The sequence below is a fragment of the Schistocerca americana genome, chromosome 7, assembly GCF_021461395.2.
Source record: "Schistocerca americana isolate TAMUIC-IGC-003095 chromosome 7, iqSchAmer2.1, whole genome shotgun sequence".
Classification (NCBI taxonomy): domain Eukaryota; kingdom Metazoa; phylum Arthropoda; class Insecta; order Orthoptera; family Acrididae; genus Schistocerca; species Schistocerca americana.
Genome location: NC_060125.1, coordinates 145,202,784 through 145,227,160, shown reverse-complemented (window position 1 = coordinate 145,227,160; position 24,377 = coordinate 145,202,784). Strand labels below are relative to the sequence as shown.

The window sequence follows — 24,377 nt, the reverse complement described above, 5'->3', positions numbered from 1 at the left end:
AGCATTAATATTCCAAAACGTAAGGACTACTTTTTACATTGAAACCGTTGCCTCAGTTCTTCAACACACACTGGACAAACTTTGTGTGGGGCCCAAGGCTTATCTTGATCGCCTAACTTTATACCAAAATAGGTTAAATATACTTTTTCAACAAAATCGGAAATGTTTCTTTGTTGATTTTTAATGGTATAGTTACCAAAAATGTAGCAGAAGCAATCTGGCAGGTTTATACATCCTGTGGTAGCCATTGTCCATAAAGCACCTTCACAACACAAGAAAACAGTCACTACTTTAAAGTACTAGGAACAAAAATACGTGAACAATACAGAGTGAAGAGGTACTGTGAATTGAAGGACAATAGCAGAAGCTCATTGCTTGGTGATGACGGGGGAAGGGGCAGCATGACAGACAGGCACTGACATGAAAATACTGCTTGTTTCTCTTAATTACTCTTTATTTTACGTATATCTAGTATAAAAATGGCTAAATAACAATTTATGGAGATCCTAAAAGCCAAAATTCAAACTCACTAGAGTGCTGAAATAGCGAAAAAAGCTAAAACTAGACAAGCAGTTTGTGAAATAACTGTACATGATGGAATTTTTTCACTATTTTTCCTGAAATCAGCATTGAAAACACTATAAAAAGCACTTAATAAATTTAAACAATTTTAATGTCGCCGACCTATGTTATTGTAATGAAACACAATGAGGTTCGCAGCAGGGTGGACCCCATCTTCTCACAGTCACCGGCCATTTACTAAACCATCGTGGCAACCTACACTGCAAAATGCTGTGTCCACAGAGAAGTATGATGTTGTACTGGCATGATCTCCACATGGAACAGAAAACAAATAAAATTGTGTGAACATTTGGAAATAAATCTAACACGAATACATTTAAAGAAAATTTTATAAACATTTAGTTGACGTCGCTGGGACAGGCAAGACATCAGATTACCATATATACTCGTAACACTACACTTCCTGATGTCTGCTGGTAACCTCTTATTGACTTCTGCAGCAGATTATAAACCTCCAATCCAAATACTAGAGAGGTATGCACTGTCTATATGCAAATTATTTTTATTTTTAGTATTATGGTTGTGATTTGCACAATTCATTCTACCGGGTGTCCCTGCTAAGAGTCATCAGGTGCATTTTCTGTGATGTTTCAGTATATTTTTGGGGCTGGAGTCAGCCCAAACGAATACTGCTCATTACATCTTTCATGCAAAACTTGTGTTGACAGAAAGTGTTGGTCTGTTTCCCGTTACAAACAAAATTATTTTTAAAGGGAATTTTAGATGTCCTTTTGGTAGAACAATCCAAAATTATTCAGACACAGTATTTTACTTTATCGATATGTATTAACAGGGACAGTAGAACACGAAGAATAACCAGTACGCCAGCCATGAATGAGCTGTGCTGCTCCATGACGGTAGCAGTTAGTGCTGTCCAGGATGTTGCTGCCTTTGCTGGAGTACGTATCAATAAAGTGAATATAACATTAGAGTAATTTGGGACCACTCAATTGAATGAACATGTAAAATTCCACTTTAAAAATAATTTAATTTGTAATGGCGAGCAATCTGACGCTTTCTGTTGACATTGGGCTTCGCATGGACCACACGAGGAGCAATTTTGCTTAGAGCTGACTCCAGCTATACATTCCAAAAATGAAATTGTAAATATCTGCCAAAACGCAAGGGAAAATATGCCTGACAACTCTTGAGAGGGACACCCTGTACATTTAATCTTGTTATTAACCTCTAATACCATTACAGAGAGTGTGTATTTGTATATAAGTGTAAGAATCCCCCAGTTCTCTAGGGAGCTTTTGTGAGATATTTCATTATCAACTTTAGACAATATTCTTACAGTGCACTTCTGTAGACTAAATAATTTTTGACCTTAGCTGAAGAAATTTGTACCACAGGACGTATTGAGTGGAAGTATGGTAGCAATCCTGTAGGAGGGTCAACACAGTGGGAGGGATTTTTGAGTACAAACTAGGCGAACTGAGCTTTCCAGTTAACTTGTCCACATGCTGGTGCATCTAAGTTTACTATGATTCTGCACGTCTGGAAGATTCACGCATGGAGTCTCATCCTGTGTGTGTCTCGTGTTCACTACTTTTTTTTACCTGTAAGTCATTTAGGTTTGTTTGGATCTGCATAATGTGACTCTTTGCGAGATGAAAGGTCAAAGTGCTGTGAATAATTTGTTAGCTTGTTCCATTAGTCTGCTGCCTGTGTCAGGTAATTGTGTGTTTTGACCCCTTGGCAATATTCTTGTATCATTGGCAAATGTCACAATATTTGAAGAGACCTCTAATGCTCCAGGTACCTCGTGTAAGTAGGCCAAAAACAGGAGTGGACCAGGAACCAAATATTGCAGAGCACCATGTTTAATGTTTCTCCACTCCAGATTTAGTCCTATTTCTGTGTTATAATTTGTTAATGTGACCTTTTGTTTTCTGTTGGTAGACTAGTACTGTACACCCTTGAAATTGTCACACCAGCTGTACACCAGGGTCACTGTGACCATCAATTATTTGCTGGAGAAATTGCCTGAATATAGAAAATTTTGTAATGAAATTGGACTCTCATATACTAAGTGTGTTTTATTTCACCGACATATTTTTTTCAATCAATATTAGTATTAATGCATCCAGCATTTGAGATTAAGTAAAATCTGTCATGGAACTTTTTCAATGATGAAACTTGAAAGTGATTCAGATCTAAAGACTTTGTCTGCAGTTTAATTAGATGAGGATGCTATTCATTTAATGAAATGCATTTACTACAGAAATATTTTGAGGTGTTCTCAATTATTCATAAATTTATTCATTATATCCACACTCTTGGAATATGGACTACAGTGTTATTGGCAATTGGCAGACCTCCCCTATTAGGGATGGCTGTGTTCCAAAAGTGACCATTTTTACCTTGGATGGCTATTTTCTTCTTTGGCCTGTGACAAACTAATCAGTTCTGCCATTGTCAGTAACTGCTGCAAGAGCATCAGCTTCTGAATCACTTGCATCACAAAAGTCACTTATGTCACTTTCACGATTGAATTCTTCTAACAGTGTTCCGCATAAAGCATCTTCAATTAGTAAAATGTCATTCCTATGTGCCATTTTCACATAACTTACAGAAAACTTACACATTGTGTACACCAGTATTATAGTGAACCTTCAAAAAATATGTCTGTGAAATTAATTAAACAATAATGTCTCACAACTTCAAAAGTCCGTCCTCTGCTAGTTCTGATTTAGGCCTAATGCTGGCAGTGGGTTGTGTATGTGCAGGTGCACATGCACAGTAACAAACAAAAACTTCCACTATCAGAGTGACCCTGGTATACACATCTAGGGTTAAGATAAAACTCCATCCATGCCAAAGGGGAATGTTTTAAACACCACACCATTTTAGTTTCTCTAGTAGAATTTCATTATCTATGCAATCAAAGGCCTTTGCAGCACCACAGAAAATGCCAGCAGGGTCGTGTTTTGTATTTTGTATTTTTTTGTTGTTTATTTATTTATTTATTTATTTATTTATTTTTTTGTTCAACGAGAAGCATATTTGTGAGATTATTTATTTTTCTCTCAGTAGGGAATCTCTTTTGGAAGCCAAACCTATGTGATATTAAAGTGTAATAATTAGAGGGCAGTTGCTTTTCTCCACTTTTATAAATTGATATTACCACAGCATACTTCACTCTTTCAGGAAATACACTTCAGCTCATTAACTGACTGCAAATGTCAGTAAAAGAACCGAGCGAGGTGGCGCAGTGGTTAGCACACTGGACTCGCATTCGGGAGGACGACAGTTCAATCCCGTCTCCGGTCATCCTGATTTAGGTTTTCCGTGATTTCCCTAAATCGCTTCAGGCAAATGCAGGGATGGTTCCTTTGAAAGGAGCTTGCGCTCCGTCTCTAATGACCACGTTGTCGACCGGACATTAAACACTAATCTCCTCCTCCTCTCTCCTCAGTAAAATAAACTTTAGGGGCTGTTGTAGTTACCATATTGTTTAACTGTGTTGCACTGTTTTCTGTGTCTGTGTTCCATCAGTGTTGGGAAACATCATGACCACATTTTTCTCATGGCCAGTCATACAGTTAGAAGCTCCATATAGATGGACTAGGCAGTCACCTGGAGAAGTTAAATTTGAGTGTATGGAATTTTACACAGAATCTGGAAAATTATTAGTGGTTTTGTTTTTTGATTAGTGTAAGATACTGTAAAAGGGAAGTTATTACTGTTGCGGCCACAGAAGCACCTACCTTGTGCTGCCACACGGTGCTGTTCCTGTACTGGCTCACCACTGCAAATAATTCAATAGTCCTCCATTTTAAGAAGAGTGCAATAATAAAAAATTAAATGTCATGTATGTGACCTGAACTTAACAGAAAGTCACTAATACTGTTCAAAGTATCCTCTTCCAGGCCTTGTGCAGTGGCTTGTGGAGTGTACACTGATCGGCCAGACCATTATGACCACCTACCAAATAGCCGGCAGGTCCACCTTCGGCACGGATAGCAATGGCGACGCATCGTGGCATGGAAGCAGTGAGGCCATGGTAGGTCGCTGGAGTGAGTTGGCACCAGATCTGCAAACCCAAGTCACCTAATTCATGTAAATTCAGGGGAGGGCAGCGATGAGCTCTGACGCCACACTCAATTTCATCACAGATGTGTTCCATTGGATTCAGATCTGGTGAGTTGGGGGACCAGTACATCAATTGGAACTCACCACTGTGTTCCTCGAACCAATCCATTGCACTCCTGGTCTTGTGATATGGTGCAGTATCTTGTTGAAAAATGCCACTGCCATCAGGAAATGTGATAGTCATGAAGGGGTGTACATGGTCTGCAACCAGTGTAGAGTACTTCTTGGTTATCGTTGTGCCTTGCTCGAGCTCCACTGGACACATGGATGACCACGTGAATGTTCCCCACAGCATAATGTAGCCGCCACCAGCTTGTCTCTGTCCTGCAGTACGGGTGTCAAGAGCAGTTCCTCTGGAAGATGACAGATTCGCACCTTCCCATTGCCATGATGAAGAAGATATTGGGATTAATCAGACCATGCAATGCTCTGCTACTGCACCACCATCAAGTGCCGGTGGTCACATGTCCGTTTCAGTTGTAGTTACCAATGTTGTAGTGTCAACAATGCCACATGTGTGGGTCGTTGGCTGCAGAGGCCCATTACTAGGAGTGTTTGGTGTACTTTATGTTCAGATACACGTGTACTCTGTCCAGAATTAAAGTCTGATGTTAGCTCCGCAACAGTTTGTCACCTGTCCTGTTTTAACATTCTGCCCAGCCAATGATGTGAGACATCTGTAATGAGGGGAGGCCCAGCCCCACACCATTTGGATATGATTTCACCTTGGTTTCGCCTTGTATTGAAGCCACTCACTGCAGCACTCTTTGACCACCCATCAGGTCATGCAGTTTCCAAAATGCTCATGCTGAGCCTCAAGGCCATCATAATCTACTCCTGGTCAAACTCGGATACATTGCGTGCCTTCCCCATTCTACACATGGACAGCACACTCACTGAGACTACATGCACCATGCATATGTCTGACTAGCAGTCATTCCTCTCCAGGTGTCATTGCTATCACCTGGTCAAATTTATATCAATAGGAGGTCGATGGTCATAATGTTCTGGCTAATAAGTGTATGTGTAGAGTAGTAAATACATCTCTCCTAGTCTCCTTTTTAGAGATGCATAAATTGCCATTGACCTGGCCACCACGTGGTGTAGGTTTGACTAATTGAATGTTTTCTCTTGTTATAACTATTATGACAACTACAGCATAATTATCTTAATACTAATACCAGCTCAGCTCTTTACTTACTTCTCCGCTCTCTAATTTTCAGAGGTGTTCATTGCAGGATCACTTTATTTGTATCAACAGTTTGTTGATTTCACATGGTACTGAAATGCGGTTCTGTAATGAAATTGCAGCAAGGCAAATGGGGTAATTTATGTCCAATAAGTTTCTTCTTCTTCTTCTTCTTCTTCTTCTTCTTCTTCTTGTTTTAACAACATCAGTTTATTATTTAGACAGGAGATGTCTAGGCAGCTATGTTTCATTTTGTTTCCAGGTTGTAGTAGCCTCTGCTTTATGAGGTTGTCCTCAAGGTACGTTTACACTGGGATACACGTATCGCGACATGTATGAGCGACATGTCAAGGTGCGTTTACACTGCGATTTGTATCGGCACATGTATGAGATACATGTATATACGACTTTGCGACATGTATCGCGACTTGTATGAGTTGACAAGTATCAACCTCATACATGTATGAGCGTGCGTTTACACTGGTTGATATGTATCACTGTGCGATAGCTTCCGACGACGATTTGGAAGTTTTCACATTTTTATGTGCTGATACACTTGCTCTTTTGGAACATGATAGGAAGAAAAGGCGGAGGAAGCGTAGATGGTGGCACAGAGAGTTTCTCGCGAATTAACGCCATATTTTAGAAATTATGTTAGGATGAGTATGGAGGATTTCCGCGGTTTGTTATCACTTGTGGCTCTTCTTGTGTCCAAAACCAACACAAACTTTCGGGAAGCGATTCCACCAGAGGATCAGTTGGCAGTAACACTCCGTTTTTTAGCCACTGGGGATTCCTCGTAAAACGAAGATTTCATGACAAAACATTTGCATTGTCGCGCGATTGCTAATGCCGACGTCTCACACACGATTGTCGGCATCCGTTGTCAACATTATCACGCGAGGCCGCCGGAATAACAGCAAAACATTGATATACGTGCCAGATGCATGAAAAAAATTATTTAATGTATGACATACTCTGATATATATAAAACTTTTACCTTCACTTCTTGGGATAAAACTTGCACAATGGCCTCGCAAACACGAAGAATAATGTTGCATATGGCACTTTTTGATATTTTATGCAGATACATTAACGTCGAAACGACAGTCGGCACCTTCAAAACTCAAACAGCCGCCAAAGAGCCTGGTACTACGCATACGCTAATCGTCGAAATAAGCGGCAGTCGACAAGACGACAGGAAATGATAGTACTGCGCATGCGCGAGTTCTTCAAATGTCGCTCATACATGTCGCGTATATGGCCAAAAAGCGATATACAAAATGTATACGCGACTTGTATGAGCTCGAGGGTCCGCATACAAGTTCCGTAAATTTTTGTATGAGGTGATGTATCGCGACATGTCAAATTGACATGTCGCTCATACATGTCGCGATACATGTATCCCAGTGTAAACGTACCTTCAGAATGACCAGCACATTACGCCTGCTACCGATTCTTTTGTTGTGGGAATTAGTGCACATTTGTCATTGCAGAGGATAAATGATATCTGAAAAGTATATAAAATATTCAACTGGAAAAATTGGCTGGGCATCTCCTTGGGTGCAATTTGAATAAAGATGCTGGATTATTAAGCAACTCCAAGTCATTTTGATGGTTTTTGTGCTAGGTAAATATCATGAAAGAGTGACAATCATCAGGTGGTCACATGCTGCCATCATGAACACGTATTGTAAGTAGAAAAATGGTAGTAAAATCTCTAAAGTTAGAAATGGCAATGTGTATGTTTGCCTTGTGCAAAAATGTATACATTAAGTACTTGTATGCTCTATGAAACAGTGTGGGTTACAATCTTTGATGCAGCTGAGACTAGTTCTGTAGTGGGAAGCTATGTATATTTTTGGAGCACATTCTACATATTTTCAGACAAGGCTCCATAGCTGTTAACCCTGTAAACCTATCATCATCATCTCCATATTCTTCCAGCAAGCTGGGTAGGGTGTTCATGAACTATTTGCCTCCATTTTGCTCTATCTTGATGTAATTCTTGTCATCATATTGTTTCCCAGTTTTCTCCTATAGTCTTTGGGTCTTCCTTAATCTGATCCAGACTTCTTTGTCTGGGTCATCTTGTTGGTCTTTTCCCCAGCACATTTCTATCCAGGTATAGTTTTGGCAGGCAGTTATCCTTCATCCTCTTCACATGTCCAAACTAATTGAGCCGTGCAAAGCTTAGTCTCTTAGTCACTGACAAATCCACTTGCATCTGTCCTGTGATATGTTCATTCCTAATTTTCTCTCTTTTAGTCTTCTGCAAAGCGAATTGCAGAACCTTCATTACACATGCTTGTAAATTGCTCAAATCAGCTTTGTTAGTTACATAGCATTCCAAGTTGCATGTCATAATTGGCAGGAGAAGCATTTTAAACATGAAATCTTGAACATGACAGCTGTTTTAAACATGGTCTGTTTGTCTCTCGCAGGTACTCCCTTGTCACACACAAAACTATGCACTTGATGATAAACTTCAGATCTCTTGCTTACTGTCCTCTCTACTTCTAGATTGGCTGTTCTATTCATTGATATTTACTTACCAGGAAATTGAAAGTTTCCACACATTCAATTTTATCTCCATCTTGCACCAGGTTGCATTGGCCAGATACACTACTCATAATAATTGCTACAGGTTTGTTGTTGCTTACTGTCAACTGATACTTTTTAAACTTCCCTGCACTTCTAGTTCTGTTTTCCTTAAGTAGCCACATCATCATCAAAGATTGAAGTTCAGAAATCACTATTTCCTATCTCTTTGATTTTGCTTATGATCACATCCATAAAAGCAATTAAAAGTAATGGGGAAAGTGCACTACTCTGTTGCACACCTCTCTCTGTACTGAACCAGTCTGATATGCTGTTACCCACTTGCACACAACTTTTTCAGCCCTCATATAGCATTTGCACTTTCCTTATCAGGGAGTTTGGAGCCATTAGTTTTTATAATCACTCCCATATCTTACACTTTGGTACACTGGCATACAATTTTTCCAAATACAGGAACATGGTCATGATATCTTTACCCTTTTCCAAATACTTTCACAGTAACTGTCTTAGTGCAAATACGATGTGTGTTGTTCCAGTGCTGCTTCTCAGTCCACGTTGTTCCTCTTCAAACTGGTTTTACAACAGCAGTCTTTATCTTTTCTCTATAATCTTTTCCAATATCTTAAGACAGTGTGATAACAGGGTGATTACAATTAGAACACTTTCTCCTACTTCCTTTGTTTTAACAGTGGTATTATAATCCCCTTCTTCCAGTCATCTGGTACTTTATTTTCCTTCCAAATGATTCCCTGTATTTCTGCCATATCACCTCTTATTGACATTATTGCTACTCACTATATAGAGGAGGCATTGTGTCGCAGACACCCACAATGAAAAGACTGCTAAGTGTTCAAGCTTTCAGCATAAAGGCCTTATTCAGAACCAGAGAACACACACACACACACACACACACACACACACACACAGACACGTCCACTGTCTACAGATGCAGATTGTAGAATGAAACTGCGTCTGATGGGAGAAGCAATAAGGGTTGGGTCCCTGGGGTAAGAAGGAGGCATGAGGTGAGATAGCAGGTTATTATTCCACCCTGAACTTTCCATAGGTCAAATCACTCTATCTATTACTGTAGCTGTTGATGTATTGTGACTGAACAGTGAGACAATAGAGCAGTTACTTCATCAATCAATCACATTTCCCATTACATGTTAGTACTCAATGTATGTGCATATGCCTTGCTTCATGAGAAAGTTCACTGAGCTTATGCTGTGTGTGGTGTGTTTCAATTGGTTTTGATAATACAGTGCTAGGGGAATGGTCAGGCTCTTTGACTTGATTTGTAACTAATGGTCAGTGGTCAGTTGTAGGTGGTTTTCTGAATATTATTACTTTCATTGAATCCTGGGACCACACAGCTCATTTACTCTTTCTTTGTCACACTAGATAAAAGTATTCTGAGAGTTCACTGAATATAAGTGAAATCAATAAGTGTATTTATCATTTTTCCTCGCAACAGTGTTTGGGAACATTACATTTGTTACTGACAAATTATTTTGTATTTTCACTGCTGCAAACTATTGATTACATTTCTCTCATCAAGAGGAAACATTTCATTTCTATTGCAAATAAAACATACATGTTGTCCCCTCTTCATGTGAGAGCTGATTTGTTTATTACCTGTGGTTCATGGAAGTGTACCTGCTCACTAAAAATTCGCTACAGCATGTCATGGCTCATCACAAATCAATACAAAACAGTCCTCCTTATACCTTTGAAAGAATTATGGCCAATTACTGTTTTTCGACAAAAAGAGACTGAACTCTCAAAAAGGCCGGGTTGGGAACACTTCGAAATTATAGGGGAATTAATGTTTGTCCTGGTTCCTACAATTGACAGAAATGCTTAGATGCTTTCAATAAAGGATTGAGAGATATTGTTCCAATGTGACCAAAAGATGATATATGACAATCTCTCTATGCATTTCTAATAATTTTATTCGTGATGATGTTTTTGATACTCTGTGAGATGATATGTTGCAGACAGCATCACAAATGTGACTTTTTAAATACACTCCTGGAAATTGAAATAAGAACACCGTGAATTCATTGTCCCAGGAAGGGGAAACTTTATTGACACATTCCTGGGGTCAGATACATCACATGATCACACTGACAGAACCACAGGCACATAGACACAGGCAACAGAACATGCACAATGTCGGCACTAGTACAGTGTATATCCACCTTTCGCAGCAATGCAGGCTGCTATTCTCCCATGGAGACGATCGTAGAGATGCTGGATGTAGTCCTGTGGAACGGCTTGCCATGCCATTTCCACCTGGCACCTCAGTTGGACCAGCGTTCGTGCTCGACGTGCAGACCGCGTGAGACAACGCTTCATCCAGTCCCAAACATGCTCAATGGGGGACAGATCCGGAGATCTTGCTGGCCAGGGTAGTTGACTTACACCTTCTAGAGCACGTTGGGTGGTACGGGATACATGCGGACGTACATTGTCCTGTTGGAACAGCAAGTTCCCTTGCCGGTCTAGGAATGGTAGAACGATGGGTTCGATGACGGTTTGGATGTACCGTGCACTATTCAGTGTTCCCTCGACGATCACCAGTGGTGTACGGCCAGTGTAGGAGATCGCTCCCCACACCATGATGCCGGGTGTTGGCCCTGTGTGCCTCGGTCGTATGCAACCTGATTGTGGCGCTCACCAGCACGGCGCCAAACACGCATACGACCATCATTGGCACCAAGGCAGAAGCGACTCTCATCGCTGAAGACGACACGTCTCCATTCGTCCCTCCATTCACGCCTGTTGCGACACCACTGGAGGCGGGCTGCACGATGTTGGGGCGTGAGTGGAAGACGGCCTAACGGTGTGCAGGACCGTAGCCCAGCTTCATGGAGACGGTTGCGAATGGTCCTCGCTGATACCCCAGGAGCAACAGTGTCCCTAATTTGCTGGGAAGTGGCGGTGCGGTCCCCTACGGCACTGCGTAGGATCCTACGGTCTTGGCGTGCATCCGTGCGTCGCTGCGGTCTGGTCCCAGGTCGACGGGCACATGCACCTTCCGCCGATCACTGGCGACAACATCGATGTACTGTGGAGACCTCACGCCCCACGTGTTGAGCAATTCGGCGGTACGTCCACCCGGCCTCCCGCATGCCCACTATACGCCCTCGCTCAAAGTCCGTCAACTGCACATACGGTTCACGTCCACGCTGTCGCAGCATGCTACCAGTGTTAAAGACTGCGATGGAGCTCCGTATGCCACGGCAAACTGGCGGACACTGACGGCGGCGGTGCACAAATGCTGCGCAGCTAGCGCCATTCGACGGCCAACACCGCGGTTCCTGGTGTGTCCGCTGTGCCGTGCGTGTGATCATTGCTTGTACAGCCCTCTCTCAGTGTCCAGAGCAAGTATGGTGGGTCTGACACACCGGTGTCAATGTGTTCTTTTTTCCGTTTCCAGGAGTGTTTGTCTTTGTCGTTTTGTACTTCTTAGAGGTCCACTTCATTTAATTTTGCAATTTATTTTTCTTTTGTCATACAGACAGAGGAATCATCACCTACAGTGAGGATGTTGGTAGACATAACCCCCTCTCCTCCCCAAAGAAGGAACTAATAATTCCAAAAACTAGGATAATGTCATCAGTTTTACTTTTATATAACTCTATCAGTTGTACAAGATATAGTTTAATGTTGTCCTTGATTTGAAGAAAACAAAATTACAGAAAGTTCCTTTCATGGGAGATAGTGTCTTAAAGCTTTGGCTGTTTGTTTATGATGATTGAACATTGGTTAATCAGTAACTTATGTCAGATGTCTGCATATTATAGAAAATTTATTGGAAGACACATACTTGTACGCTAAGTTGTTAAAGGAACAAGAAGAAAGAAGCTCAGGTCATTACACTGTTTAGCTATTCAGGTTTAGATTTTCCCCAGTTTCCTTAAGTGGCTTGTGCAAGTTTCTACAACTTGTGTTGGTATAATTTTTCTTGGGGAAAAAATCCTCATGCAAGGTAAGAAAAGCATCTACAACTACATCTACATCATACTCTGGAAGCCACTTAACTGTGTGTTACAAGGGGTACTTCTGGTACCACTAGCTCATCCTACCTGTCCTTGTTCCACTCCACCACACACCGTTGGGTGGCTTGCGGAGTATAAATGTAGATGTAGACGTAGATGATGTCTGGGTTAGATAAATAGTAACTGCAAAATTAACTTTGTATGATGGACAGAAATATTTTCCTGGCAACCGTATGAGAAAATTGGAGAAAAAGTATTTTAAGAAAGAAACACAGTGAATTGTTTTAATACTGTGAAAGAATTACAGGAAGGTATTAGAAAAGAGAAATAACATAGACTAGGTATTGAACCTTACATGTTTCTAAAGTGAATAAAAATGTAGATTATCATCCAAACACAAAACATATTCCTTTTGAGTCTTTTTAATGTAAAAAGCTACTTCTGTATTACAATTATTTGTTGAATGATCCCAGCTTCATTCCTTCTAAAAGATGTTATTTGTTTTCACAATTTGCCATTTAAGTGACTGTAGACTGTTTTCTTGGCCAAAGTTGACAGTTCATCTGTTGACACATTAATGCATAAAACTTGATCATAGGCAGTCTTTCTATACTTAATATTTGACTGTGATAGGGAACTGAAAGAATTTATTGGTACATGATGAGAAATAGCTTGCTTGTGTGTATGTGTTAGAAACTACAATGCCTGGGAAAAAAAGAGAGAGAGAAGCACCCAGAAAACATGGTCAGATGTCACTGCCTCTTCACACACACACACACACACACACACACACACACACACACCATCAGTGGGCATGTAAGTGATTAGAACTGCTTCAGTGTGACAGGCAGAATGGCCGTCAGATTGCATTAATGTTGTTTGTGTTTTGTGTTATTTCCAGGCCTGGTAGGCTGTCTAACAGGCATGAACAGCATCAGATGTTGAGAGATCACTGAGTCAGACATGAAGGTGCCTTGTATTCCTGTGGGACAGTGTTATTAGCATCTGACAGAGTTTGAAAGAGGCCTAATTGTGGAGCCTCATTTAGCTGGCTTTTTGAGTTGTAATGTATCCGCATTTGTGAGGCATTTGAATGTGACAGTGGCCTGATTTTGGACTGCATGGGAACAGTACGTGATGTGTAATCACAACAGTGGAGGATCGCTGTTTCATGCAGTGATCACTGTTTTATTCTGTAAGCACATCATAAGCTTCACGTCTGCACCTACCATTCGATCACAAGTAATAGACTCCCTGCAACATTCTGAGTCATCCTGCACCACTGATGAGAGACTAGCAGCAACTGGATTAGGGAATCACAATCCAATGTGTAAGTTGCTGTTAACACCACAACACAAACAGCTGCATTTGGAGTGGTGGTGTGACCAGGAAGCGCAGATGCTGATGAATGGCATCTCATTGTATCCAGTGATAAATCTCGGCTCTGCACTATCCTGGACAACTGTCATTGGTGAGTATGGTGACGAGCGGGCGAAAGATCCTGTTCTTCCAATGTTATGGAGTGGCGTGGCAATGTTATTCCTGGTGTCATGTTGTGAGGAGGCATCGGGTGTGACTAAAGGCTACGCTCAGTAGTGCTTGAGGGAACTGTTGATGGCAAAACAGTACATCACAGATGTCCTGCTCCCTCATATGTGTCCGCAGCTCGTGGTCTTGCGGTCATGTTCTCGCTTCCCGAGCATGGGGTCCTGGGTTCAATTCCCAGCAGGGTCAGGGATTTTCACCTGCCTCGAGATGACTGGGTGTTTTTGTTGCCTTTATCATCATTCATGAAAGTGGCGAGATTGGACTGAGCAAAGGTTGGGAATGTGTACGGGCACTAATAAGCGCACAGTTGAGCGCCCCACAAACCAAACATCCCTCATATGTTACTTCTTGACTGACAATATCACGGTGTCATTTTCCAACAGGGCAGTGCCTGTCCGCATGAGGCACGTGACTCTACAGACTGTCCTGCATGACGTTGAGGTGTTCCCATGTCCCTCAAGATCCCCACTTCCAATAGAACATGAGCAATCAGCTCGGATGTCAACTCCATCGTGGTGCCAGCACCCGTATATTGAGGACCAGTTACAAGAGTTACAGGCCAGCATGCTTTAGTAAGAGAGAGGATGGCTTTGGCACCATTCGCAGTTGAATCAGTGCATGCACCCAGGCCAGAGGGGGTGCAACGTCATACTGATAAGTGGGCTTATACTGCCAAATTCTTTGCAAATTTCATGTGATTTTGTAATCACTGAAATAATATTATGTACACTGTCAATCCGTGAACTTTCATTCCATTCCTTCTCATTATCTGGGTTCTTCACTTTTTTTATCAGGCCGTCTACAAAAGGTAGAAACTCTGTCTCACCATGACTCTATAAAAATAGCTTGAATGTTTAATACACTCAACCAGAGCACTATTTATGACACAACAAGAAGTTTCATTCAAAAATGGATAAGCTGTGTTGATATTTTATTTGCTGTGTAAGGATGGTTCATTGTTTGCAGTTTTGCACGTGCAAGAGTTATCTAAATACCTTCTGATCAACTCGTAGTAAATTTGTATTTGAGGAAGCTCTGCGTTGAATGGACAATGGTGTATGCATTACTCCTTAACAATGGGTTCACGTTTTGGAAATTCAGCACACAAAATAATCATTTGTGTAGTGTTGTCATATTTCTGCAGCAAAGCATATGTACCACCTTTGGTTTTCATGAAACTTGTACAAAGACTAGTCAAACTATTGAATCTTCCACTTTGATGATGATGGATTTATGTTTACGTACTTCTTTGTCATTAGAAATAAAATTGCAAACATTGTTCAATATTTTTGATTAGCCCTTTATATTACACTGTCTTGAAGTGTACCAGGGGACTCATCTTAAACTCTGTGTTAGTCATTGGCTATTTGTTTTTCGATCACAGTGCTCTCCACGAGCCATACTGAGATTTCAAGACTCGTTATAATGTAGCAATATGTTTCTCTTTTCTTTGTGAACCTTAATTGTGATATATGTGTATTTGATGTGATTGGTAATCATGTCATAGCTACAGTCAGGAACGTGTTACATTAAGCACTGCTGTGAGCGTAGAACTCTGAGTTGTAGCAGAAGTACTGGAATGGCTCAAGGACTTATCGAGTAATGGAACCCATTATGTTGTCCTTAACAGCTGGTACTTATCAGAGATAGGGATGACTTTGAAAGGGCCCCAGGGAAGTGTGATAGGACTAGTCTTGTTCTCTGTATACATAGGTGATCTGATGGATGGGACGGCAGCAGTTTACAGTGGTTTGCTGGGGACACTGTGGTGTCTGCGAGAGGGATGTCATCGTTGAGTGGCTATGGGAGGATGCAGGATGACTTGGACGGAGTTTCTTGTTGGTGCAGTGAATGGAATCTTGATCATGCTAGTGTAGTATGTGGGAGAAACAATCCCGTAATGTTCAAGTGAAGGATTGGTGGTGTGCTGATTGACACAGTCACATCGATTGGCTGTCTGATCATTGTGTGTGGAGCAATGTAAAGTAGAATGAGCATGTCACGTTGGTAGTGGGAAGGGTGAATGATCGGCTTCTTTTTATTGGGAGAATTTTGGGAAAGTGTGGCTAATCTATAGAGGAGATAGTGTGTGGGACACTTGCGTGACCCATCTGAGAGTGCTGCTCGAATGTTTGGGATCTCTACCATGTCAAATTGGAAGAAGACATCAAGCCACAACAGAAGCATACTTCTAGATTTGTTGCCCGTGGGTTCGATCAGTGCACAGGTGTTACAAGGGATTCTTCATGTGCCCAAATGAGAGTCTTTGGGGAGGAGGAAGATGTTTCTTCATGAAGTACTGTTAAGGGGGGTTAGAGGGTCAGTGTTTTGAGGCCAACTCTGGAACTGTTATGCTGTTGCTGGCATACATTTTGTGTGAGGACTGCAGGGATAGGATGAGAGAGGTTACGGTTTGTACAGAGGCTTTGGGCAGTTGTTTTTGCCTTGTTCTATTTGCAAGTGGAACAGGAAAGGAAATGAATACTAGCGGTTCTCCAGATGTAAACCTGGCTCAATGTTGGCAGTAATGAAAATGTTGATTTGTCGGACCATATGAAGTGTTTCCACTGATCATCCCCCAGGTTTTGTGCTCCTGACACCATGTTTTACACTTCTTTGTGCTGGTTGTTGTCACTAATGGTTTCGGTATAGCAACTTTTCCATACATGAATATTTGCTTTATGGAGTTCTCGGAGGACTGTGTCGATAGATATAGGGCCACAAAGATGGCTACTGATCTCTGCAGTCACTTTAGCCGCCATAGTTTTGTGTTGTTTTTACACAATTCGTGTTAGTGAACAATGATCTCTGCCATTTAATTTTGATTTGTGCTCACTATTACGTTTACATATTGATGTCTTTCCATCTTTTGTGTAGGTTGTCATGACTGTTGAAGCAGATGCTCTTGAAACATTTAATAAGTTGGCTGTCTTGGTTACTGATGCTCCAGCTCATTGGGCCCTCACAGTCTGCCCTCTTTGGAACTCAGTTAGGTCTTTCATTGCACGTAGACCTCAGCCTTTCAGTGCAAATACGAAGTGTGCACTACTCATAAACAGCCTGCACTGGTGTGTAGTCTGCTCTGAATATGTATAGTCCATTGTGACGTGCCTTACCTGCATTGTTGACTATCAAACACAACCATCCCATTACTACCACTGTTCACATTATTTTGCCTATCCCCTGTAAGTGCACTTGTTAAAAAAAAACTGTGGAAAAAATATCAATTAATCTTTTGTTGCACAAAGCTTACATGTTAATTTGTTCTGCTCACTAGTTACACATTGCCGGCTCATCCTGTACCAGCTGTTACATTTCTGTGGCCTGCAGTTTGTAATTCTGACTAATTTTGTGTAGATTAAATTTGAATTAGATTGATTTCACGAACAGGCATACCTGAGGTGGGATTTGGAGTAACGCACCAGCCACCGCTTAACTTGTACACATGATTGCTGCAGCAGTGTGCCCAAACAACCACAGCCCAAACTGAGAGGCAGTGCCTTGCAGGAATTTGAGCATTCCCCAGGTCACGGACATGTGCACAAAAATTCAAATGGCTCTGAGGACTATGGTCATCAGTCCCCTAGAACTTAGAACTACTTAAACCTAACTAACCTAAGGACATCATACACACCCATGTCTGAGACAAGATTCGAACCTGTGACTGTAGCGGTCCCGAAGTTCCAGACTGTAGCGCCTAGAACCGCTCGGCCACACCAGCCGGCGACATGTGCACAAGCTGGAACAACCTGCTCCAGATGGTCCATGATTAGAATGGCATTGGATGGAGTCATGTGGGTGCCCATTGCAGTGGCACAGATTTGCTTTTAGGTGATGCCTTCAATGGATAAGTAATTGTGGTTAGACATGGTTGGTCATGGAGACCTCTCCTTGTGTCCCAGTCCCTATAGTGGGAACACTTTTTTGCTACCAGTCCTAGCAATCATACTTAATCCAAAATCAACACTGAACCCAGCCTGACTTTGTTCACTCCTCCATCCAACCATGATCAACTCCCACTATCCCCTAGTCACCCCTGCTAATTTTCCACATTTTTTTCTTTTTTGAATGTTACCTCACTATCATTCCCAAAATCCCTCAACATGGAAATCAACCTTGGATCTGTAGAAATAACTGCAGTCCCCACCCAAAAACTGATTCTGTCCCTATAATCCAATCTGTCGACTGGTTATGAACCCTCAGGGATTACCTGGAGAGAGAGACTCTGCCAGCAGTCAGATATGTGCACCGACAAACCCTGCCATAGCGACCTCATTGCTGAAATCCAGCAGGACTCAACTCCATCCTCAAGTCCTTAGATCCATCCCAAAACCTCTCATCTGATTCTGTCTCTCTCCTCATCCCTACTATTCCTTGACCCCCTACCTTCTACATGCTTCCTAAAGGCCGTAAACCCAATGACTCAGGATGTCTCATTTTGGGTGGGTAGTGTGCCCCACAGGCAGAATCTCTGCTCTCATGGACCATCACCTTCTGTCTATTACCTGTAACCTAACCTCCTACATAAATGATACCAACCATTTCCTGCAATGACTGTCCACAGTTCTGATTTCTTTACTGCTCAGAGCCCTGCTTGTCACTGTTGATGTTACATCCCTCTCACAGACATCCCCAATGCCCATGGCTTTGCCAGTATTGAATGCCACCTTTCCCAATTCCCGACTCACTCAAAATCTGCAACCTTCTTCCTGATCAACGGTGATCTCACCCACTATTACTTATCCTTTGAGGGCATCACCTACAAACAAATATGTGGTATAGCAATGGGCACGTGCAAGGCACCAGTGTATGTCAACCTATTTATGGGCCATCTAAAGGAATCCTTTTAAACTAACAAGACTTCCAAACCTCTCAATTGTTCGAATTCATTGTTGTTATCTTCATGAGCTGTATCAAGGGTGAAGATATTCTATCCACAGTCCTCCAGAACCTCAACACATATTCCTCCGTTCCCATCACCTGCTCCTCTTCAACCAAACAAATCACCTTTCTCAATGTTGACCTCTATCTCAAGGATGGCTGTGTCAATACCTCCAGCCATTCAAATCTACCAACCATCAACAATACCTCAACTCTGACAGCCACCACCCACTCCATACCAAATAGTCCTTTCCGTACAGCCTAGCCACTCATGGTTGTCACGTCTGTAGTGATGAGCAGACCCTCTTCAAATATGTAAAGGGTTTTATGAGGTCATCACAGACTGAAATTATCCTCCCAACCTTGCCCAGAAACAGATCTCCCATCCCCTGTCTCTACAGACACCTACCACATACCCACTGTTCATTCATAAATGAGTACCTCTCTTGTGACTCAGTACCATCTGGGCCTGGAGGAACTGAGTCACATTCTCCGTTAGGCTTTGGCCCTACCTCTTGTCCTGCCCTGGAAAAAGGAATACCCTCTCCACTATCCTCTTCATCCCTCCCATGGTGGCATGCTGCCACCCACCCAATTTAGGCAATGTCCTTGTCCACCCCTACTCCACTCCTGATCCCAAATCATTGACTCATGGCTCCAGTCTCTGCAATCGACATAGATACAAGATGCATCCCATACATCCTCCAACTACCACCAACTCCAGGCCTGCCACAGTCATCTCCCCATCAAAGGTAAGGCTACCTTTGAAAGCAGCCATGTGATCTGCACTCTAAGCAGCAACCACTGTGTCGATTTCTATGTGTGCGTGACAACTAACAAGCTGTCTATATGCATGAGTGGCCCCCATCAAACCGTGATCAAGAGACAGCTACACCACGCAGTTGCTGAACATGTTGCTCTACACGATGTGCTTTACTTTAATGGCTGCCTCACTACCTGCGCCAACAGGATTCTTTCTACCAACACCAACTTTTCTGAATTGCACAGGTGGGAATTCTCTGGACATCATATCTTTCATTCCCATAACCCCCCAGTCTATAGTACTCCTAGATGTGCACTAGCAAAACTGTCCTTAGCTAAAATTCAATGTCTCCTAGAAAAGCTTCAGAAAGAAGCCGAGAATAAAATTGTGATGCCAACAGGACTTATACTTAGACGCTTTTCATTGACTGTAATAAATCAGCAAAATGTTGTGACTTAATTCAGAAATCTGTCTCTACATGAAATGTTTATTAATTTGCCAGATAAAGCAGTAGATCAGTGACCTACAGTGATAATATTTTTGTATTGCATACTAATAGTTTGAAACTAACAAGTACTGTTTCCACCTTGGTGTTTAAGGATCATTCAGCTGTGTTTATTGAGCTCCAAAAAGCAGCTAAGTAAAGCTGTGTTAACTTAAGTGTTGTAATATGGCCTTTAGACCACTCCAGTTTAATCATTAGAATTTATGACAAGTTCTTAAACTCTTTTGTAGATGAATTCAGTGACTCTTCCCCCCTTCCCCCCCTCCCCTCCCCCATGACCCCCTGCCCCTATAGTGCCAGAAGGAGGCAGCTCCACAGTAACCTAAAGTCAAACAGAATTGTTCTAAAACCATATTCAGGAATGTTGTACTGGCATCTAAAAAAATTGTGGTAATACACTCATCCTCTAACAAGAAATTAAAAAAAAGGGGGGGGTCAGTTGTTCAGTCAGAATTAGGAGCTAAAGTCAAACATCAAGAGATTTTTGAAAATTATATTATAATAAATCCTGATCAGATGTCCAGTTGTTTCAATGAATTCTTGTTAAATGTGGCAAAGTGAGATGTAGATTGGCAGCTTACCAAGGCAAGGCAAATTTTATAAGCTTAGAAAACAACCAGAACAAGTCTTTTAAACTGTTTGAAAGAAATTCTCCCAAGAGATATGGAAAATGGAAGATTGTCTTTAAAAGCAAAACTTCATCTGGCTGGAATGAACTGCCCACATCTGTAATCAAGGATGTGTATGACATCATTTCACAACCTCTGTCAATTATTATAAATGAAACCTTTAAGCAGGGTTGTTTTCTAAATGCATTAAATATGCTGAGATAAAACCATTATTCAAATATTTTTGAATTACTGCCCTAACCCTCATCTGCTGATCTTCTCTAAAGTGTTGGGGAAGATTGCAGCAAAACAAAATAAAAAACTCAGTACTATAAATGACAAAACTGTTAAAAACTGTTTTGAATTCCAACAAGAAAAAATCACTGTAAATCCGGTCAATGAGTTTACTATTAAGATACACTACACATTGGGTAAGTGTAAAAATGTGACAGGCATATTCTGTGATCTGACAAAAGCATTTGATTCTGGGAACCTCTCCTTACTTCTAAATAAATTACTAATATACAGAATCATGGACAGTGCTTTACAGTGGTTCAACTCGTATTCAGCAGATTGAAAACGAAGGGTAATTGTAACTTCAAATTGAAGCAGTTACTCTTCAAACCGGAAAACAATTTCTCACAGAGTCCCACAAGCTGCAGTAGTGGGTGACTATCAGTTCCTTTCCTACATAAATGACCTACCACTTGCTATCAATGTTCATTCAATTATATTTCCTGATGATACATCAGTTATAATTTATAAAATCTTGAATCTTGGTTCCATCAAAATTGACTAAATGTAACTAAAACCAAAATAATGTAGTTTGAGACTAAATCATTAGAACAGAGTGAAATAAAAATGATGTTCAGTGATGAGGATATCACAGAAGCAAAATTGTAAAGTTCTTAGGCCTAGACCTTGACAAAAATTTAAATTGAGATGCACACACAAATAGGAAGTGAATAAAGTAAATAGTTTAGCGTTTTTAGCATGTGTTTTGTCTGGTGCCACAAATACAGCCACCATAAAATAGTCAATTGCTCCTTTGAAAATAATTATGGCAGTCTAGATCACAAGGCACATTTATATTAAGTTGACCGGTTTGAATCATTACATAATCATCTTCAGACCTATAGCCATTTTGATGGACAATAGCTGTGTATGTAGCAGGAACTGTTGAATGTCCATGGTCAACTAAACAGTTGGCACAATTATTCAAAGGTGATGGGTTTCAATCATAACATAATCATCTTCAGACCTACAGCCATTGTGACGGACAGTGGTTGTGTACATAGCAGCAGCCACTGAATGACAGTAGTCAGCAGTGCAGTTAACTACCATCATTCAATGTTTCCTACTCCGTACACCGCCATTGTCCATCAAAATGACTTTAGATCTGAAGTTGATCATGTAACGATCGAAACCAGTCACCTTTTAATGAATGTACGTTGCGATATAGACCGTCATAATTATTTTCAAAGATTATAATTGGATAACTGATAACTCCAATACTGTTTTCAAAAGTAACACCACTGGTCAGAATGTTGTCAAATTGCAACAGAATATTATCAGAGAAGAGAGAAAACGTATGGCAGAAGAAAAATAAATAGTTACAAAATGTAGCAATAGATGGCGCTGTAAACATCATAATTTAATAGTGGTTGACTACAAATGACAAATGAGTCATACAGCAATGCCTGAGTTGTACGTTTGACATTAAACAAACAGTACTACTCAGTGTGCTTGGGTGTACAGGTGTGATACTGTTAGTTACATAAGCCCATTCACCACGACAAGGTCATATCACATTGGATGGGGAAAATCAGTTTTTTATTGTCCTAAGGCCAAAAACCGCATAAAAAGCATCACTCACAACAGTTTTTAACTGTCCTGAGGCCAAAAACTGCATAAAAACCATCAATCACATCAGTTTTTAATTGTCCTGAGGCCAAAAACCGTATAAAAAGCATCAGTCGAAATCAGATTGGATCATTAATTTCCGTGTGACTGGCACAACACATGTTCAATATGCTGTCCACCATTTTCTGCAACGAGTTGAAATCGAGAATCAGCATGTTCCACAACCGATCAAAGTGTTCCTGCGGTCACGTTCAGAATGTGCTGTGCAATGCATGCCTTCAGTGCATCTAAGTTTGCAGTCAGAACACTGAACACAACATCTTTTAGATAGCCCCACAGCCAGAAGTCACATGGATTAAGATCAGGTGATCCGGACGGCCAGGCTGGGGAAATGGCGGCTGATAATTCTAGCATTTCCGAAATAGCACTTCAGCAGCTGCTTAACTGGATTTGCAAAGTGCAGAGGTGCACCATCTTGCATAAAAATGATCCCATCCACACTGTTGGAGAGCTGGAATGACGTGGTTTGCACAAAAGATACCCATAGTGCTTACCAGTGACGGTACAGATAACAGGACCAGAAGCACCTGTCTCTTCAAAAAAATATGGGCCTATGATAAGTGATGCCGTAAACCTACACCACACAGTGATCTTTTCAGGATGAAGTGGTACTGGTTAATTTGTGTGTGGATTTTCCATTGCCCATATTTGACAATTCTGTGTATTGACATATCCTGTCAGATGGAAGTGGGCTTCTTCTGTCCACAAAATCTTCCATGGTCAATCATTATCCACTTCCAAGAGAGCAAGAAATTCTAAAGCAAAGGTCTCTCTCTTGCTGGCAGGTCAACAGGAAGCAACTCATGCACATGGGTAATTTTTAATGGATAGCAAAGAACGATGTTTTGTAGGATTTTACGCACCTTGCTCATGAGTATGTCCAATGTTTGGGCATTACACGTTTGCTCACCACCATTCATCTCCTCCTCCGTTGCTGTGGCCACTGCTTCCACTGATGTCAAATCAATTCATTTCCTTCCTCTGCCACGTTGCACACCAAAAGAACTCGTCTTTTGGAATTTCAGAATCATTTTCTCCAGACACACGGCAGTTATCAAATGAACGCCTTTTTTCAAACCCATCAGTGTCCGGAACTTCTGCAGAGCAATGTGTGCACAGTCATCATTCTTGTAATATAGCTTTGCACGCAGAGCACAATCCTGCATTGACACAGTCGTGGTGAACATCGCAGGCGCAAAATGAGGAAAAGCTGCGTACCGGCATGATTTTACTGACTTCAATGGGTCATGCGCTAGACAGGTGTTTTCATTTGCTTATTCTGACGCATACAGTGTCATCTATTGGTCAATTTTCACACTATTTTTTTCTTCTGCCGTACGTTTTCCCCCTTCTCCGATAATATTCCGTTGCATTGACATCATTCTGACCAGTGGTGTTATTTCTTCAGCAGTTTGAAAGTTTAACTTTAATTATAATCACCCTGTATATGAGGTGGTGTTTTTCTTCTATAAAAAACAACACTCACTTGACACTTACAATTCTGTTTCAACTACAGCACTCACCCACCATAGGGACAATTTTAAACTTGTCACAAACCATTTAAAACTCTATGCCCAGACACCAGAATATATGAGGTGAAAAATTTACAATAAAATAAAAGGTAAAGATTGTTCTTCACTTTTCTGGCAGAAAAGTGTTATTAGTGTATTGAAGAATTCATTGAAAACAGGTTCACAGTTTGAACAATGGA

General features: G+C 41.2%; 1 protein-coding gene across 2 annotated transcripts in view; it reads left to right on the top strand.

Annotated features, from left to right (window-relative positions):
• LOC124622609 (F-box/WD repeat-containing protein 2-like) overlaps positions 1–24,377 on the top strand; it is a 136,953-nt gene that overhangs the window by 35,335 nt on the left and 77,241 nt on the right. Inside the window, exon 1 of one of the 2 annotated variants that reach the window (XM_047148371.1) lies at positions 772–1,056. The exons of the other annotated variant lie outside the window; for it this stretch is intronic. Within the exon in view, the coding sequence (XP_047004327.1) occupies positions 989–1,056 (68 nt within the window). The 5' untranslated portion in view covers positions 772–988. Of the gene's footprint in view, positions 1–771; positions 1,057–24,377 lie in introns of those variants that run through there. 2 annotated transcript variants of the gene reach the window in all.